The sequence below is a fragment of the Daldinia childiae genome (assembly GCF_008694065.1).
Source record: "Daldinia childiae strain JS-1345 chromosome Unknown Scaffold3, whole genome shotgun sequence".
Taxonomy (NCBI): Eukaryota; Fungi; Ascomycota; class Sordariomycetes; order Xylariales; family Hypoxylaceae; genus Daldinia; species Daldinia childiae.
The window spans coordinates 1,104,311-1,123,276 of NW_022984644.1; the positions used below are offsets into that span (position 1 = coordinate 1,104,311).

Consider the following 18,966-nt stretch of genomic DNA (forward strand, 5'->3'; position numbering starts at 1 on the left):
GTTAGAAGATAAGAGGTAGAATATAGGCTTAGTCGAGGCTCTGCTAACACCTGCCAATTCATATTCAGACATCTGGCCCCACACATCATCTTCGCTGACAGCTGCTGACAATATGCTATAGCCCATATATAGCTTATTCGCTTACTCGCTTCTTAGTATTCATTGTACTAATAGGGGGTAGGTATAAATCATAAAACCATAAACCATAAACTATAAACCACATAAAATTCAATACATATACTATTGCACCCTGTGGCTGTGAGTCACGACTCACGAGCCCCCTTTGAGAAAAAAAATACGAACTTATGATATGAATTTTGGAACTATATCCCCATAAATTATGTAGGCCGCGTAGACCGTGAATTGCTAACTAGACTGCCTCTAATCGTGGTTCACTTATATAATATTGAGGCTCAACGCATATTATACGTTGAAAGAAACCAACAAAGTGGAAAGATAGGTAGATAATCTAGCCACCGCAGACTACCGCAGACTACCGCAGGCCACCGCACAAGTGTGGCTCGTGCCCCTGTGACAGTTAAGAAGGGTAGCATCTCGTAGTGCAGTTGGAACCATAGTTGAACTCGAATCTTGGAATCTTGGAACTTGGAAAAGATGAATTGGCAGATTTCCGATTCATAGCTCAACTCGGGTATACAGACACTCCGTTCCGAATTCGTTCTAGAACATGTCTTAGAACGGTCGTGCTCAGGGTCGTGCTCAGGGCTGGCTCCTCCCGGATGCGTTCCCATCGGCCAAGTTCTTAGTGCTGGTGCCATTCTGGAGCCCCTCTTTCCACGTCTGCCGCTCCGTTTTTGATACTCCGGGGCCCTCGTATACACCGCCGTATGGCCCCGTCGCCCAGCTCTTGCCTTCTCTGGCCGCCTGCGTCGTGGGCTCTACTCCTTGCTTACTAGTGTATCTGCGCTTATACCACTTACCGTACGCAAGAAGGTAGTAGAGCCGAAAACAGAGAAACGCAAACTTGTCGTGTTCAAGATCCTCGGGATATTCCGCTCCGAGGTCTATCGCGGCAGCGATTCCAGACATGACAGCAGTTTCGTGAGCGTTAACCAGAGTCCATGCTGCCGCATAGCGGGTATGGTTCTTCGCTTGAAGAAACATCATCCACGGTACGACGAAGAGATAGTGTGTATAGCTGTGGCAAAGTTGGTGCCACCAGTCTTTTCGAATGATCTTTTCCTCTCTGATCTGATGGTCTGTCCATAGATCCTTATCGCGGTCTTTGTTGAGATAGATGGTCTGGAACACATGCTGCTCAAAGGGAACTTTGTCCGGGAATTGGCCCTGGTAGTTCGTTGTATCGAAGCACATCTCAAGTTTCGACTGATCCTCCGGGTACATTTTGATATAATACATCGGTCTGAAGTTATTCACCGCAAAATCAAGACGCGAGGTTTGCCCCACACCGTTCACCTTATCAATAGCTAGGTCTTCTCGGTAGAAGTTTTCATAATGCTTCTTCATGTAATCCGAGTCGTTGTGAGTGATCGTAATATCATCGCTGAATTTAGCTGACCCTAGTACCTTTTTCTCTATCCAGGTCGCTGTTCGACCCAAGACTTTCTTCGCCGTGTCAGCAAGGCAACACATAACAATCTCATCGTATACCTCCCCGGTAACTGGAACGTCCGGATCGCCTCCAGTGGGGTTATGCCTGTCAGGCACAGGCGTCCGTGCTTTAAGTTCGACAACGACCCCGCGATTACTCCTCTGCACGATCTTAGTGAGCTCTGTAGACAAGCGAACAATTACGCCACGCGCGACTAGATCCTTCATCCAAGTACCGTAAAATTCAGAGAAATTAGGGAAGACAACCATCGGGGGTTTGTTATTGACAAAGGTGTTTTATCAGGAGCATACCACATTCCGTACGTTGGCGACGTAAAGAGTCTCTCGAACATAATGGTAGGAACTTCTGGGGTGGCATTCCCCGTTCCTAGAAATAAGGCAGTCATGGGTAGAGCAATTGTGTTGATGAATTCCTTAGAGAATCCAAACAGCCTAAGGGTAAACTTTAGAGGAAGTAAGGCAAATAATACCTCGAACCAACGTATTAGTTTTAACATTGTTGGTAGCCGCCTAAGTTCCTTCTCATGGCGGGCTAGTAGGCGTGTTGGAAATACATTAGTCCAAAAAGTTTCATTTTTGCCGAATGAGACCTGGAGATTCACAGGATCGGCATGGAAGCCCTGTCGATGGAACATAGTCAATGTATGGTGAAATATATAAGAGCCGCCCTGTATTATCTTCTGTCAATAACCACAACTGCTTAAAGAGTCTTAAAATTCATACTTGAACACCTTGATTGCACCATGACGCCCCATAACGTTCTTTGTCCAGTGGAATAGAGAACGCTTGCCCGCCACAATAATCCACAGCATCTATCAGAGTGACATGGAATTTATCAGGATGTTGCGACAGGTGATATGCTGTAGACATACTAGTGTCTATATATTAGATTAATCAAATGATATGGAAAGTTGGATAACCCATACCCAGCAGCGCCAGCGCCGACGACCAGAACACGCTTGCGCCCATCTGAGATTGTGCTTCCATTCTGAGCCATAGAGTCCATAGTTCGTTTGATACGAATATTAAAATTGTCGCTGGTTATTTGTGTCTAGCATGGTTGTGTTGATTCTATTACTTACATGTATATTAATAAATACCATTGTATTATCTGAGGCACAGCACTGAATTTATTGCCTTTGAGTTTGATGATGAGCACACCCTAAATCACGACGTCATGGATTTTATAGGGGACCTTACACGCTAATAGTAGCAAATAGTTTAACCACTAATGACGGCTAGCTATCATAGCTTCTTTAGTTATTTGAATTTGAAATTCCTAGTTGAGTTAAAAGATAGCCCTATTTTGCTCGTTCATAACATTACCCGTTTCTTCCGTAAGTTGCCTCTCGAGTCTGTAGCTGCTAGGCGTGGACTGAGAGGAAAGTCTGGACTGCAAATGAATGATAAGGCCTCTGTCTTTAAAAGGCTCTTGGACCAGGAATGTTCTTGTAGGGCTCGTGACTAAGACCTTGACAACAGCTTGTATAGTCTCTGAGATTGATATATCCAAAATGGTGGTGAGAGCATGTCCAAAGTCCAACTCAAACTCCTTCCGCTCATAGTACTCCGCTCCATCAATGAACCAGAAAACAATAACATCATTAGGCAATTGGGCGACTAGCCACCTTAACAACTTACTCAACTCAAGGATGTCATCATGTTTGATGCGATCTTCATTCATGAAACCTGCCAGCATTGTCGTGTCGATATCATACTGGCAGAGAAGTTGACATATGAAAGTTTTGAGCATTGCGAGCCCCCCTGTGTATTTGTCGTTTAGGTCATCCAAGTGGAGGCCGCAAAAGAAATACAGACATATGAAGTTGGGAGCTCTTCCTATGAGCAACTCGATGGCAGATGTGCAAAATAGCGAGAGTCCAGAGACGTACAGAATATCTCCATAGCCTCCATGAATGAGAAGCTGGGATGACTCTGGTGCCACAAGCCATTCTTTAACCTGCCTCCCCTGAACAAGACTCTCAGCGCGGGCGAGTTCTTCAGAAGACATCCAAAGTTGTCGTTTACCATTAATATACTCAAGATCATTAGATGATAGGTCTGGGATATCCAAGAGGTCGAGGACATATTGACGTGTGATAGAAGTATTATTCGTCAGGGAAAGAAAAGGAGACGGCGATACAGGTCTTAATGCAATGATATTATCTAGTCTTTCATACGCGCGTCGCTCAGCTTCTATAAAGACTAAATTTAAGCAACTGTCTCCAAAAAGAAAAAGAAGAAAAAAAAGACGTAAGAGAATGGATAAATTACCGTAAGAAGCATTACTTAATAGTTCAGGCAAGCAATTTTCGAAAAAACTACGAACCAAGTTTCGTGTCTGATGAAACTCCTTTCTGAGTAGTACTTGGTTATACTGTAGCTGATTTTGGCCATATCTTATGTGAGTTTGGCCCTGCTGTATATGCTGCTGAGAAGCCTTAATTGTATCAAATGCTTCTTTCCATCTTTGTGTTCCTATATAACAAATATGAGACGCGCGAACGTGTTAGCTAGAGACATCTGCTATAATATAGTTGAATACCTAGGTATATTGATATGCCGGGTACTCACGTGTTAGTATCTCCTGCATCAGTTGGCGGTCGTTATATGTTTTGGAGTTCGAGGCTTGGCGGATAAGATTTGCGCCAGCTGACTTCACACGCTCGAGATGATCTCTTACATGGCTTTGATTTCCTTCCCATTGAAGGTGGCAGCTATAACTCCTATCGAACCCATTAGACTAGATCAACTCAGTAGAGACTATTCAAACACGCACTCAAATGCTGGATAAAGAAGCCAAATCACGGATTCCATGGCGGCTAATACGGCGACCACTAGATCTACAGATGCGTTCTGAATATTTCGTCTCGTGGGAAAGTTTCGATAAAAGTTCCACTTCGGAAAATATGAGGTCAAGGTCACAAATCCACTCAGGATTTCTTTCCGCGTTTCTGCCGCAAACTTGGCTGACTATAAAACAGGTACCTATTAGTAAATGAATAAAGAAACTATGTATTTTAATGCAAGTTATGGATAGAGTACCTATATAATATGCATACCTCGAGTAGACCTGAACAGCTCCAAGGACGGGGGTAATACAATCATTATGGGGGATCAATTTGATCACACCTAAGGTAGGCTGGGCTACTCCTTCGGCAAAATTCCGATAAATCTTCCTTGTGAACCTTTGATTCCTTTGTTTGACGTGTAACTGTTCTAGCACGTTCAAGCTGGTCATATACGTCTTTCCAATCCTTCTTACCGCGAATGCTATATCCAGTCTTGATACGATTTTTTGGTTCTTCTGGGTATTCATTCCCGAACTTCGCCATCGCTAGGGGGAAAATAGCATCCCAGAATTTCATTGCTTCGGCAGGCTTTGCTAGGGGTCTTGAAGGGAGTTCTTCGGCTACGTCGACTGTATCCTCTAGTCTAGGGTTATTCGAGCCTGGCAACGTCTCGAGGTTCGATGGTGGATATTGTTCTGGCTGCGTGATGGTGACTATAATGCCCCAAGTTGGTAATCATACCGTGATGCTGGTATCGCAAAACCCGGATGAAATTCATCTAAACGATTTTCTATGAAGTCCACCGCTAGAGATTGGGTTTGAAGGTTTGGTATGGACATTTTGGAGATGATGAGGCTGTAGATATTGCAGATACTCCTTAATGGGTTTTGCATTTGAAGTCGAAATTGCCGACGTTCTATACGGCAAGTTGCAAAATAGCAGTTAGTACAATCGAACGAATCGAATAGGTCAGATAGCTCAGAAGAGGCTACGAACGTCTTTTTCGGTGATTCTAAGATACAGTGCTCGGATTAACCCTGAGAGAATTCCCTTTCAAGCCGAGATGTCCAGCTTCCCATACTATTCCTCAATATGGTATCACATATTAACGGCCGAGTAGTGGCGGTCAGACCTCTTGCCAAACGTTTCACTGCATACCTACTTGTGTAGTGATCTATGGGACTTAGCTTGAGGGGATCTTCAATCTTTAATCTTAGTTTATCCGGCATGGTCTATTCAAGTTGGACTTGGATCTTTATAAGGCTGCGAATTCCTCATGAAAGCTCATCGGCGCCAATGCTGTTCTAACATACGGCATATGAGCTATATATTACATATTAATTTAGTATAGTTGATTCTAGTCTAGAAGAGATGGAGGATAAAAGCCCGGTTAATACATTGGCAGCACCAGCCGAGGAATGGGATGACGACAAGAAGCAGAAAGGTCTATTTCAAAGTGTGTCTACCAATGAAGAATACAATGACCCCCCTTCTACAGAACCAGAGGCTTCTGCCCCTGATGGTTTCAAATCCGAGAAAATTCAACCAGGCCCAAAGATAAATACTACGAGATCAGACTTGGTTTCTGAAGTAAGGCTCTTGGGAAAAGAGTTGCGACAGAAATTGAAGATGCTAGATTCAATGGAACAATCCTCTGATTTGGATGGTATCAACCAGCTGCCTAAAGTCAAAGATGAGACAGGACTTGACAATCAAACAGCCACAACATCAGAGAACCTCGATAAAACGGCGCGTAAACTTATCAGGCGTGCTCGTTTTGCCCAGAAATACGCGAAGAGAGTAGAAGAGGACAGTGTCAGGGAGAAGTCGCTGCATCGTGAACGGTTGCCGGGTGATTCTATGCTTCGCGTGCGGCAGAATGCCGTATCGCGTCAAGATTTAGCTCAGCTCTTGAATCCCGATTACAAGCGCAGAAAGATTATACTTCGAGTGATATGAGGGAGAGTCGAATATACTTGGACAATATACGTAAGGATACAGTCCTACTAACACCAGCATCTCTCAGGCCGGTCTATTCCCGTAGGCTCGGTCCACCAAACCAATGGGACACATCGGATAGCGAAGAATGGAGCACTGATACGTCCACAAAGTCTCAAGACTTTGATTACTTTCGAGCGAGACTACGAGCGGATTTCGAGTGGGAGCTGGACCGTCTTTTGGCCCAGAAAACGATATCAGAAGCACAAAGAGAAAAGGGGCAAAATAAGGCAAAAAGCAAAAGGAGAAAACTCTGCTTCTCTGGTCGATGAAAGTTTGCGTTGCCACAACTGAGTTTTTTGAAATGGGCAGACTTCATAGGCGCCCGGGTCTCGTTACCCGAAGTGTCTCCTGCTATAGATATTCTCGTTGGGGACCCGGAGGTCTCTTCCAATTACTTCCGGCATTTATACAATAGGCGGGAACAAGGGAAGCCAATAGGGATATCAACCACAAAGTTGGAAAGTGTAACAGGTCAAGAGCCGCTTCCAGATCGAATCAGAATACGCTCAAAGCCCCTTATGAAAATCCTTTCTTTTATCAGGGGTTCAGATCTAGGTGGTAACGACTGCCTATCTTCCGTGATGCTACGACCCTTTAAGATGTTATGTCATTATGAAGACGACCTCCGACGGCGACATGAGGAACTAAAAAACAGGTTGACATCTAAAGCCAACCTAGCATCCGAAGTAACATCCACAGTCCAGAATGTGGATGGGAGCAATAACGTAAGACTCCAACTTGAATCTAAGCCGGGGGATCCGGAGATAGAAGGGCAGGGCACCGGAGAAGAATCTAGAGTGGTAGAGGATTCAAAAGGCTATAACTCTTCAGAGATAGGATTACAGCACCTCGAATGCCTTCTGGAATTCATGGACACTCATATTTCGCGGAAATACACCTACCTCAAGAGCGTAAACTGTGACAAAGTAACCTTTTCTGATCTTTGGCATCTATATAAACCCGGGGATTTTGTCATTTCAACTGACGGTAAACAAGCTTATCAGGTTGCTGGCGTCACTTCGGCGCCTCATGACGGCAACGCCAAAAGTACTCATCGCTGGAAATCCCCTAGATTTAAGTATGAATTGGACTCGGACTCGGTTGAGCAAGATCAAGATCAAGAGCCACTTAGCATCCACTGTGTGTATATACACTTTGATGGCTCGTGGCTCGGTCCTGTTGTAAAGTCCTTTGACATTGATCGGTTCGAAGGCGAAAGGTCTATTGTTTCTTTCGCCGTATATCCTCTTCGGTTCCACGCTATGAAGGAGCTATCTAGAAGAGTGGGAACTATGAAGTCTGAAATTTGTGGCAGTAACCTGATAGCTTTAGAGGATGAAGTAACGGCAAGAGTAAAATATCTTCGAAATAGTCTCATCCAACGAGGGAAAATGTTTGTGGACGTGGTCGGCATTAAGCATATGTACTACTCGGGGGTCACTGTTGACACTCGGGATGAGGTTGAAAGTCAGGTCGTCATCGACTTTCAGGAAGCATTTTCTCAAACGGATTTGATGCGCTGGCGCCCTAATATCTCATCTCTTATAGGCCCTAACGTAAATGAAAACCTTAGGTTGGGAGAGAGGAGAAGGAGAAGGAAAAGGCAAAATAGGGAGCTAAACGAAGATGGTTGTTCTACATGTTGTGCTGGAGAACATGTGATAGACGACACATACGTGGAAAATGATCGTCATCTCAATTTTGTCCGGGACACACTGGCCTTGAGGGAAGAAACCCCACAAAAGCTACCATCGACTATCATTTATCCAAGGTCCCTGGAGGATGTTAAGGCCGACAGAAATGACTTCACTGACAACGAGTTATTGATTATGTCCTACAGCGTTTTCGGGTTCGCTCTGCGTGATCGCACCTGGGGTGAGACTCTTCGCTTGCTTTTAGCTTTCTGCCGCACCAAAATATTCCTATCCCCTTTATATATAGAGACTAACATTACTTTAGCCCAACTAGATCTAGCATATCTCACTGAGGTTACTCCCATAGGCAATGACTACACAACTAGTGACAATGCGAACGAAGATGAAAGCGCGTTTAACCGACTTGTGCTTGACCAAAAAATCAAGGATATGGTTCTTTCTTTGATTGCACAACACTTCCGAAATAAGGAGTCTCAACAAAATGCAGATGAGCAACTTGATATCGTCCGCGGCAAAGGTAAAGGAGTTTTGGTACTGGTTTGAAGGTCTACTTTTACTACTTTGATATCTAATTACGAATTTCATAGGAAAGGGCTTAATTATACTCCTTCACGGTGCGCCGGGTGTAGGAAAAACAACAACAGCCGGTAGGTAGTCCAGGTCCAAAACTCTACTTAGTAAACTAATATCATGACAAGAGGGAGTTGCCGAGAGATTCAATAAGCCCCTATTTCAAATAACATGTGGTATGAATACTCAATTTCTATATTAAAACTTTTATATAACCCTTAGAGATAGACTAAGTCCTAACATTATAATCATTTAGGAGACCTAGGATCTACCGCAAAGGAAGTTGAGGATGCATTATCAATTAATTTCTCTTTGGCTAATCGCTGGGGTTGTATTCTTCTCCTTGATGAGGCCGATGTTTTTTCTTGCATCGAGAAGAAGAGAGGACTTTACGAGGAATGGGTTAGTTGCCGGTAAGTGAACATCCTAACACAAGTTTGTTGAGCCCCTAATTTACAAGATACCTACTCACACTTATTATGTATCTCAAGTTTTTCTACGTGTACTAGAATATTATGCCGGAATCTTGTTCCTAACTACGAACCGAATTGGCGATTTTGATGAAGCATTTGCTTCTCGAATTCACATGAGTCTTTACTATCCACCACTGGATGAAATTGCAACTAACCGAATCTTCAAACTCAACTTTGACTTGATTCGGGATAGGTACAAGAAGAATGGGCGACTTATTGACATTGATGATTCTGGAATCTACAGCTTTGTCACGAAGTTCTGGATGGAGAATCAGCAGGCTCGGTGGAATGGACGACAAATCCGAAATGCCTGCCAGACGGCTTTAGCTCTAGCTGAGTTTGAGGCCTTACCAAACGATAAGAGGTTCGACCTCAAGTTCAAATCAAAGGCCAAAGTACACCTTAAACGTTCAAATATTGAAACGGTCTCAGACGCCTACCTTGAGTTTATCAAGTATCTTAAAGCCGTCCATGGCACCGATCAAGAAACGCACGCCAAGGAGTTAGGCATTCGAGCTATGGAGAAAGTTTTTGACTCTATGATGAATGAGAGGGTTTCAAGAGGAGGTAATCCAGTCCCTCAAGAAAGAACACAGAACCAGAATCCTCTTAGGTCCTTCAGAATTCCAGACAGGTCACCCCCAGCCACACAGACATACCCATCTTTCGAGCAGCATAGGGAAGCTCCCTACAATTCACCTGGGCCTGCATATAGAAATCCAAGTCCTTCATCAGGCGCGGGGTATTCAAGCCACGGATACCAGCCAGACAACCCCTTTCTTCAAGCACCACATGCATCACATGCATCTTCTGGATATGGAGCCACTCAGCAATATCCCAGACATACACAGTCAGCGTCGACAGAAGGACCATCCGCCTATCCACCAGGACCCTCTCAACCGCAATACTATCATCAAGGCCAAGGATCTGGCATGACTAACGACCCTCGCTTCGCCCAATCTGTACCCGGACAGGGAGCCAGACCACAGTACCAGGGATGGCGTTCGGAAGCATATCCAGTCGCCGGCCAAGAGATAACAGAAACCACAGGCGTAAACCTAACATCGATACCGGTATCATACAGCACTGAGGACCCCAATATTCAACATAGTGCTTCAAGCAACTCTCAGTAACTACGGGGATAGTGCTTAGGAAGCCATAAAGGGGATATGATATATGCGACTCTGTGTAGTGGCAGGGGCAGGTGGCCCGAATCGGGAAGACAGTCAGGGGGTGGTTATAGGATGGCTTTAACGACTCTACGATTTCATGATATGACCTTGACGAGCTCACATTGATCTTATTTCTCTACTCTTTAAACTTCTTAATAGTTTTATGATAACATTACGTTCATTTACTAGGAAACAAATACAAGGTAGTAAAGGGATATCTAGTAGTGACTGCTAGATTTAGGACTTACGATCGTATGCGAATTATTATTAATTGTAGACTTCCCCGGTGAGGGTACGACCTTACATTTGCCTGTTATGCTACTTGCACTAAAGGTAAAGTAGTCGAATAAGCATTGACGACATAAGGTAAATAAAATTAAGAGGGTATCATTGAATAGGCCGCGTCAAATCAGAATTAAAGGTATCTAACAAGATCATTGGAACTTGGCGGGATTGCTGGGTATCAGTCTCCTCAGGACTTCGATCTGACGCGCTTGTGCCTTATTCTTTAAATCCGTGACGCCACGCTTATCAGTCCGTCTCGTTCCATTCGAGTATACGACTGTAAAGTCAGGCACTATCTCCCAAGGCTGTATAACGCTGTGGGGCGTTAAGGTGCAATGCTTTTCCACCGTTAACGCTCGACTTACCATAACCATATAGGACGAATATAATATGAACTTACCTTCCCTAGCCTCGCTCCCTTGCCTACTCTGCAACCTACGCCAACTAGACATCCTTCGCCAATCATTGTACCGCCGGACTCGAGTACTACGCCAACTTCAATGGTTACATAGTCGCTGACCACCACGCCGTCGCGTGACTCGCTAGGAGTCGGGTCTGCAGAGGTTGCCCCAATGCTTGTTCGTTCGTGGACGATACATCTTCGACCAATTGTGATTCGTCCGTTAGAGGAATCTAACTTTGCTCGAGGATGTATGACCGTCTCCGAACTGATGTTGATAGTATGGTTTCCCGCCAGAAGGGCAGAATCAGCTATTGTGATTGATGAAGAGAAGTTGACGGGAGCTTTCGGGCCAGACTGGACACGTGGGAGGATCGACTGGCGTTTAGAAGAGGACATCTTGCTTTCTAGTGGGTTATGTGGGGTAGAACATCAACGTCGAGAGTGTTGATGCGCTCAAATTCATAACGGCTTATAGATGAGATTTGTTTGAAGATGAGGATCAATGATCAATACCTAATACAATCAATAATACATACACTTCAAATATGCTTATCAGTGATTAAGTATCTACCTGATATGCATAAACCGAATATTAGCATTAAACATGACGCACTACGATAAAGCAGCAGTAGAAGACATGACCTCATTACTCAGCTATTCAGCCACAGCAAAACCTTAAGGCATTGTAGCTCTGTAACCCAAAGGCTAGGTGATCGCCACAGACGGTAGACCCGCCTCCAGATATCCCGAACCAATCATAGGCCAGTCATTTCTATTCAAAGGCCTCACTTTACTTTACCTTTTCCACGACAAAACCTACGAATTCCTTTCCATTGCCATCCGGTCTCTCCACCCCCTCTGCTCAATTGAGCAACCAAACACCTTCAAGATGCTGTCTAGGACCACCGCGCCGTCGGCAGCGTCCGTGAAGGCCCTATCACGTGTCGCTTTACCGTCCTGTTCTAGATTACCACAGCAGTCTACATCCCAGCAAAACCGAAGTTTCGCGACCGTTCAGGATGGAACCCCGAAGCGAACATATGGCGGCCTTAAAGACCAAGATCGCATATTCCAGAACCTTTACGGCCGTTACCCGGCCGATTTAAAATCGGCTAAGAAGATGGGAGATTGGCACAAGACGAAAGAAATTATTCTAAAGGGCCATGACTGGATCATTGGTGAGATCAAAGCCTCGGGCCTACGGGGTAGAGGAGGAGCTGGTTTCCCTTCTGGTTTAAAATGGGTATGTCTGATTATCACAACTCCCACCAGAAGATAATCGCTAATCACTGGCGCGATGCAGTCGTTTATGAACTTCAAAGATTGGGATAAGGACACAAAACCCCGATACCTGGTTGTCAACGCCGACGAAGGCGAGCCTGGCACCTGCAAAGACCGAGAAATTATGCGAAAGGACCCTCATAAGCTTATTGAAGGATGTCTAGTTGCTGGCCGAGCCATGAACGCCACTGCTGCCTATATTTATATTCGTGGAGAGTTTATCCTCGAAGCTGCCGTCTTACAACGGGCTATCAACGAAGCCTACGCCGATGGATTAATCGGTAAAAACGCCTGCGGCTCTGGATACGATTTTGACGTATACTTACACCGCGGTGCTGGTGCGTACGTCTGTGGTGAAGAGACGTCATTAATCGAATCTTTGGAAGGCAAACCCGGCAAGCCTCGCCTAAAGCCTCCATTCCCGGCCGCTGTGGGTGTATTCGGTTGCCCATCGACTGTCGCCAATGTCGAGACCATTGCTGTCGCTCCTACGATTTGCAGGAGAGGAGGTAGCTGGTTCGCTTCTTTTGGCCGTGAACGAAACCAAGGAACGAAGCTCTTCTGTATTTCCGGCCACGTCAACAACCCCGCGACCGTCGAGGAAGAGATGAGCATTCCCCTGCGTGAACTCATTGACAAGCACTGCGGTGGCGTCAGGGGTGGCTGGGACAACCTGCTTGCCATTATTCCTGGTGGCTCGTCTACTCCTATTCTCCCTAAGAGCGTATGCGATGACCAACTAATGGACTTCGACGCTCTTAAGGACAGTCAATCTGGTCTCGGCACTGCTGCCGTCATTGTAATGGACAAGAGCGCCGATGTCGTCCGGGCCATATCCCGATTAAGTCATTTTTATCGACACGAGTCTTGTGGACAGTGCACACCGTGCCGTGAGGGTAGCAAGTGGACGGAACAAATCATGAGCCGCTTCGAGAAGGGAATAGGCCGCGAGCGGGAGATTGATATGTTACAGGAGTTAACGAAACAAGTTGAAGGACACACGATTTGCGGTAAGTCGTTTTCACGATCTCTTGCAAGAGTGGTACTAATTTCTTAATAGCTCTTGGCGAGGCGTTTGCCTGGCCCATTCAGGGTCTTATCCGTCACTTCAGACCCGAGCTGCAGGCAAGGATGCAGAAGTATGCAGCGGAACATGGTGGTGCACAAGCTCTAGCTGGTGGATGGGAGCCTAATGCTCGAGCCGAAGGCAAGCTTATTGCTCCTGGCCAATAGACTCGAACAGATCGCCTACCTATTATACTATAGTGCTAGACGGCGTAATACGAAGGGTTAGAGAATCACCCAGCCACGTTGTACACCACAAATACTCGTTACTTTGTACATATCCGCAGAGGCAGCACTCAATTCCTAGATATTCCTAGGTACCTACCTACTAGTGAAACCAAATTTTATCAAGTAATTCAAATCAATACGAAATCGTGAGTGCAATGTCTTAGTATTTATCATCCATATACACATAAGACATACGAGTTCTGTCCCCAGTCCAACCCCTTTCGTGATATCATAAATTCGTTTCAACGATACATCGCGAGCCTATCCAACAATTCTATTCAAGTTGAACAAGCTTGATGTCTACGAGTGCTCTTGGAATCCTCTAAAGGGATGTGACGAACGTCAAGACCCGCTACCATGGATCTACTTACCCCCCGCGACTTCTCGTCCACACCTCTCCCATACATCCATACTTGTCAGGATCGTTGTTACAAACATAGCTAGACCAACGGTACCAGGGTCGGCTTTGATCCAGCCAACCACGCTGCCCGGTAGGACGATGTCGAGAATGCTAGCCGTGGCACCGCGACCTAGCTTGTACACCTTGGTCGTGATCTCTTGCTTTGGTTCCTGCTTGCGCTTTTCCCGACTTGTTGCCTTTTTCTCGGAAGAGGCTGCTTTTTCAGTTGGAGCGGGTGGCGCGGAAGAAAGCGTGAAGGATACTTCTAAGATGCTGTACACAGCGCTACAGACTAGGGAGAACAGCCAGAATCTCTGGCCCTCAACGGTGATGGTGCGTTCCCGCTCGGCTGTCCAGATCGCTAGCCCAGGAACTTGCAGCGCATCTACCATCGTGCTGGCTTCGAGAAGTAGATACATCCCCATGAATGTCTTTGAGAAGACGTCAATCCATGGGTGCACCTGGGATAGGAATCCGCGCGGTGCGGCTCCTTTCTGGCCCTGGGTGGCGGAGATCTTAGAGGAGAGCTTCTGCGCCGCATTGAACGAGTCCAGAAATCGGAATAGCCGGAAGAAACGCCGGGCGAGTCCTAGACGCTGGTTGAGAGTCTTTAGGACGACGCGGGTCGCTGCAGGGGAGGGGGCCTTCTCTGTTGTGAGAATGAAGACCTCGAGGAGCACATTAAAGGGGAGGGTGAAGTTTGAGAGGATCTGCACGATGGACTGGAACAGGCGGAAAGTCCTCTCTAGACCGACTATAGATTGGAGTTAGCAACTCAGTAAAGAGATATATATATTTGGATAAAAAAAAGTTGTTGGTTCGTGGAATATAAAAACTATTTCTTAGGTTCGATGACCAAGTCCACCAGGAATTATCAGACAGGGACCCTTTGTCATAACCTCCTTGAAGCTGACCTTGGCCAAAAATTAAAAAGCTAATAGGGACGTATGGTCCATTCCTTATAGAATTATATAACACTAGCATGTAGTAGGATTTTATACTCTAAATCCCACCCTCATTGGGATGTAAGCCACATACGTGACAACATTCCCGCCAATGAGCCCGAGACGTGAGGATCTCTACAAACAAGCCCGACATATATATCCAATTTATTTTGCGGTTTTCATTTGAATTAAATTATGACCGACCTAATTGACCATAAACCATAAACTAAGACGGGGTGCCCTAGGTAATCAAGAGCTACTTGACCCGGGTCATACCGCGTTTAGACGGCCCTTAGAGTATTTGCACGACGGCTATGTAAAAAGGAAAGAATTTGATCATACCTGAGTCGGTCGTGAATCTTATAAATTGTTCAAATTTCAGCGACATCTTAATGATATGGCCAGCGTCTATTTAATTGAGCTGGATCAAGGCTTGAAAGTGAGTTGAAGAATAAGTGAATGGGAAGTGGATTTATCTTATAAAACATTGTTGAAAGGGGTACTTCTAGGTACCTAGTTACTCCGAGTGCGGGCGGTTTGTTGGGTCGGATCGGCTTTACGGGAGCTGAAGTACCTACGGACCCGCACCTACCGCGGAGTAAGGTGAGGTCCTCTTTCACATTAGGTAGACTTGCGTTAGGTACGTTATGTAATATATTATATATAAAAGTTATTGGCTTACACGATCCTCCTAAACTAACTCATGAATATATTTCGCAATATTCTAATTGATGTGGTGTTAAGAATACGTGTACAGACCCTAGCAGAAGCACTAATACCTATGATAACTAGCTTCATAAAGAACCCAGCTTGCTACATATTGATATGATGACCTTAGAAAATATTATACATTTTCTATAGCTAGGTTGTAACACGATAGCATCAAGCCGAAATCCGAGGCCAATCGTTATAAAATTCATCCACCGTTTTATACGGTCCATAATTTACAAATCCACCACGGTCATTCACAGCGAATGGCTTCTTTTGAGCAATCCGCGTAATTACGTCCTATTAAACCATTAGTATGTTTAAGACTTAAATCAAATCTATCCAACCTACTGGATTATAGATAAATGGCCGGGCAAATGTGACAAGGTCAATCTTGCCCTCATCCAGCAGTGTTTCAGCTTCCTCGACAGTATACTCGTGGTTCACCATCAACATCGTCTCGCTGCCAGGATACTTAACCATGCGTCCAAATTGTTGAATCGGTTCCCAATTGTCCGGTAACTCAAAGCCCTCTGGGCGGAGATAGGTACCCTCCCCTTGCCCAGAGTAGCTATCACGGCGAGAAATATTGATATACGCCAATTTCCGCTGGACTAACTGAGGGATAAGGTAGTTGTATGTTTCAGTAAGCTCTGCATAGGACATCATGGAGTCATTAATGTAATCGGATGGACAAATCTTAATTCCCACCCGCCGTGGACCCCAAATATCGATGATGGCATCCAAGACTTCTAGAAGGAATCGACATCGATTCTCAGCCGAGCCTCCATAAGCATCCGTACGGTTGTTGGCACGTCTGCTGCACGTTAATTATGCTAGATATAAGAGCGAGAGTATCACCGGAAATATCATTATAAATGGAAGACTCACGAGCAGAGAAAGTTGTGAATTAAATAGCCACTGTGACGCCATTAATCAGCCAAAAGATAATAGTCATGTGGAGGGGTTTATAAACACGATTTACCCTTGAGCCAGCAGTTCAATTCCGTCGAAGCCCGCTAATTTAGCCAGCGTGACCGAGTTTCTGTACTGTTCAACAATGAGCTTTGGGTCTTCGATCTCTGTGATGTTGGTGGTATGGCCCTAAGTAAACCCTGATCAGCCGCCTTGAGATCGACGTAGAGTATAAATTATTATCTTCGTTCTACTCACGGGATGCCCTTCAAGTGTGCGGTACTCGCCCCCGGCTGCTGGGATCTTAGATGGCGCATAGACAGGATAATTATGCTTCTTGAGCATTGGCATGTTGTCATTTTGAATCCGTCCTGCCCGAAAGTTCATTATTAGCGAGGGAATCTCAAGTGACGTATCATCAGGTAGAAACATACCAGCATGCCACGGCTGAAAGAATATCTTGCCGTTTACATCGTGGACAGCGTCAGTGACGTTCTTCCATGCAGCTGCGTGATCATGGTTGAACATAACTGGCGTATGAGGCCATTCCGCACCATTATAGTATACAAATGTCCCCTCAGCAATGATCAAGCCAGCTCCATCTCGGGCGCGATCAGCGTAGTATTTAGCACTCGCGCTCGTAGGCTTATTATCATCGGTACATCGATTTCGTGTCATAGACCCCATACATACTCGATTGCGCAGTTGTATCGAGTCGCCAAGCGTGACCGGTTCTAATAGCTGAGACATGATGGATTGTACATGAACAGACAAGAAGGTATGGGAGGATTGAGAAGACATGACTACTATCTAAGGGAATAGGGACTTGGATTTATAATCTGATCTATTTTCACGAATCGAGCTTATACCTATTTGGTATATATGCCTGTAGATGTCTGTGATGCTAACAACATACTGATTAGTCACCCGAGTCTTGGAAGCGGGATTATATTTGCTTGAAGTCAGTAAACATTATAAATCATCGGGCTAACCAAGGAGACTTATTATACGATAGGCTAGTTCGATGCGGGAATAGTATCATTTTTACAACACAAGCCCGGGTAGGTAGTAAATATGGTCATAAAGGTGAGCCGATATAATATAGAATGAAAACCCCCTTTTCTTCGACCGAATATATTATTTTCCTGTAACATAAAGAGTGAAAACCAACTCTCCGAGATTCCATCTCCGAGTTGTGATATAGGTAAGGCTTTTAAGATCATCCTTAGTTACACCCATCCTTTCCGGGTAATCCATCTAGAAATCTCGCCCCTCACAATATTCTTGGCCATTTTCGATAAATACTCTCGTTCATTCATCTCGTTCAAACAAATTTATGGTTAAAGACATAGATATAATTAATGGTAACTACCCATTATTATTTAATATGTGCAATTGAAAAGTTTCTATATTATCTTAGATAAGTAGACATGACGAGAAGTATAAGTTAGGTACTTACCTTTATATAATCTCTACTTTGCTGAACAATAGCTACGACAATCCCATCTATAACACTATTAAAATGTTCTTATTAAAGGAAAAGTGGACCAGCCATGCATTATCTTATCGATAGATAGATAGATAAGAAGGTTAGATAAGTACCTGCTGACCTCGTGGTGAACAAAAAGTCAATGGCAGAAAGGTGGGTCCTCGTCGCGTTCCACAAATTTTTTTCTTCAGTAAACGGAAGCTCAAGTTGTAATTCTTCGCACCTTGAGGTCAATCAGGAAGAGCAACCTGCCTTTTTTCTGGTAGGAAGGTCCTACCACTAGCGACTTACTTGTATATTCTCATCTAAGGTTATGTCCGGCAACCCGCGAACTAAACCTCTTTCTATATCCTCCCAAGGTCCCCCCAATTGGTTATTCAGCAACAATTCTAATAAATCTTCTACATCGTACCATCGAACAGTACGACACCAGCAATGGCAAAGAAGAATCAAAAGGCTGCCAAGGCGGCAGTCGCACCTACGACAACAGCATCATCTACTAGCCAGAATCAGGCTCCTCCCAACCAACTCATGGACTTAGTCGAGTCGTTCTTATCCGATCAAGGATTCGATAATGCTCATCGTGAGTTTCAGAAGCATAGAGCAAAGAAAGGTTGGAAAGAACAGAATGCTGGCAAACAAAAGAACAAGACACATCATTCCCTAGTCAGCGTATTTCAGACGTGGGAGACATTCTCAAGCCAAACAAACACCCCATCATCCCTAGGGAAGATCCCATGCAAAAGATCACCAAGGTCAGCAGTAGCAGCAGCGAAAGCGATAGCAGTGACGACTCGAGCTCGGAAAGCTCCAGTGATAGCGATAGCGACAGCGATGATTCCAAAGATGTTGCTATGGCCGACGCACCTGTTGATGATGAATCCAGCTCTTCTGAGAGTTCTAGCTCCGACGATAGCGACAGCGAGAGCGAAAGTGAGAGCGACAGCGAGAAGGAAACATCGAATAAACCAGCTACTGGTGCTGTTACAAAT

General features: G+C 45.0%; 7 protein-coding genes across 7 annotated transcripts; 2 read left to right on the forward strand and 5 right to left on the reverse strand.

The window, feature by feature from the left end:
- Nucleotides 1-720: 720 nt before the first annotated feature.
- GL218_03035 (uncharacterized protein) lies at nt 721-1,800 on the reverse strand (the record flags this gene model as incomplete). The annotated part of the gene is made up of 1 exon (XM_033579579.1): nt 721-1,800. The coding sequence occupies one exon, from the start codon at nt 1,798-1,800 to the stop codon at nt 721-723; it is 1,080 nt and encodes a 359-aa protein (XP_033436720.1).
- Nucleotides 1,801-2,310: 510 nt separating this feature from the next.
- GL218_03036 (uncharacterized protein) lies at nt 2,311-2,599 on the reverse strand (the record flags this gene model as incomplete). The annotated part of the gene is made up of 2 exons (XM_033579580.1): nt 2,311-2,464; nt 2,520-2,599. The coding sequence occupies 2 exons, from the start codon at nt 2,597-2,599 to the stop codon at nt 2,311-2,313; spliced, it is 234 nt and encodes a 77-aa protein (XP_033436721.1).
- Nucleotides 2,600-8,215: 5,616 nt separating this feature from the next.
- On the forward strand, nt 8,216-10,217 carry GL218_03037 (uncharacterized protein; the record flags this gene model as incomplete). Its single annotated transcript, XM_033579581.1, has 6 exons — nt 8,216-8,261; nt 8,346-8,558; nt 8,629-8,688; nt 8,740-8,787; nt 8,868-9,013; nt 9,072-10,217. 6 exons carry the CDS (start codon nt 8,216-8,218, stop codon nt 10,215-10,217), a joined length of 1,659 nt encoding a protein of 552 aa, XP_033436722.1.
- Nucleotides 10,218-10,690: 473 nt separating this feature from the next.
- GL218_03038 (putative trimeric-like protein) lies at nt 10,691-11,340 on the reverse strand (the record flags this gene model as incomplete). Its single annotated transcript, XM_033579582.1, has 2 exons — nt 10,691-10,879; nt 10,942-11,340. The coding sequence occupies 2 exons, from the start codon at nt 11,338-11,340 to the stop codon at nt 10,691-10,693; spliced, it is 588 nt and encodes a 195-aa protein (XP_033436717.1).
- Nucleotides 11,341-11,833: 493 nt separating this feature from the next.
- GL218_03039 (NADH-ubiquinone oxidoreductase 51 kDa subunit, mitochondrial) lies at nt 11,834-13,458 on the forward strand (the record flags this gene model as incomplete). Its single annotated transcript, XM_033579583.1, has 3 exons — nt 11,834-12,187; nt 12,248-13,235; nt 13,286-13,458. The coding sequence occupies 3 exons, from the start codon at nt 11,834-11,836 to the stop codon at nt 13,456-13,458; spliced, it is 1,515 nt and encodes a 504-aa protein (XP_033436718.1).
- Nucleotides 13,459-13,881: 423 nt separating this feature from the next.
- On the reverse strand, nt 13,882-15,250 carry GL218_03040 (putative ex11b-like protein; the record flags this gene model as incomplete). Its single annotated transcript, XM_033579584.1, has 2 exons — nt 13,882-14,672; nt 15,205-15,250. 2 exons carry the CDS (start codon nt 15,248-15,250, stop codon nt 13,882-13,884), a joined length of 837 nt encoding a protein of 278 aa, XP_033437281.1.
- Nucleotides 15,251-15,744: 494 nt separating this feature from the next.
- Nucleotides 15,745-17,235, reverse strand: GL218_03041 (N-ethylmaleimide reductase; the record flags this gene model as incomplete). The annotated part of the gene is made up of 6 exons (XM_033579585.1): nt 15,745-15,870; nt 15,922-16,387; nt 16,462-16,491; nt 16,556-16,674; nt 16,744-16,856; nt 16,920-17,235. The coding sequence occupies 6 exons, from the start codon at nt 17,233-17,235 to the stop codon at nt 15,745-15,747; spliced, it is 1,170 nt and encodes a 389-aa protein (XP_033437280.1).
- Between the last annotated feature and the right edge of the window lie 1,731 nt (nt 17,236-18,966).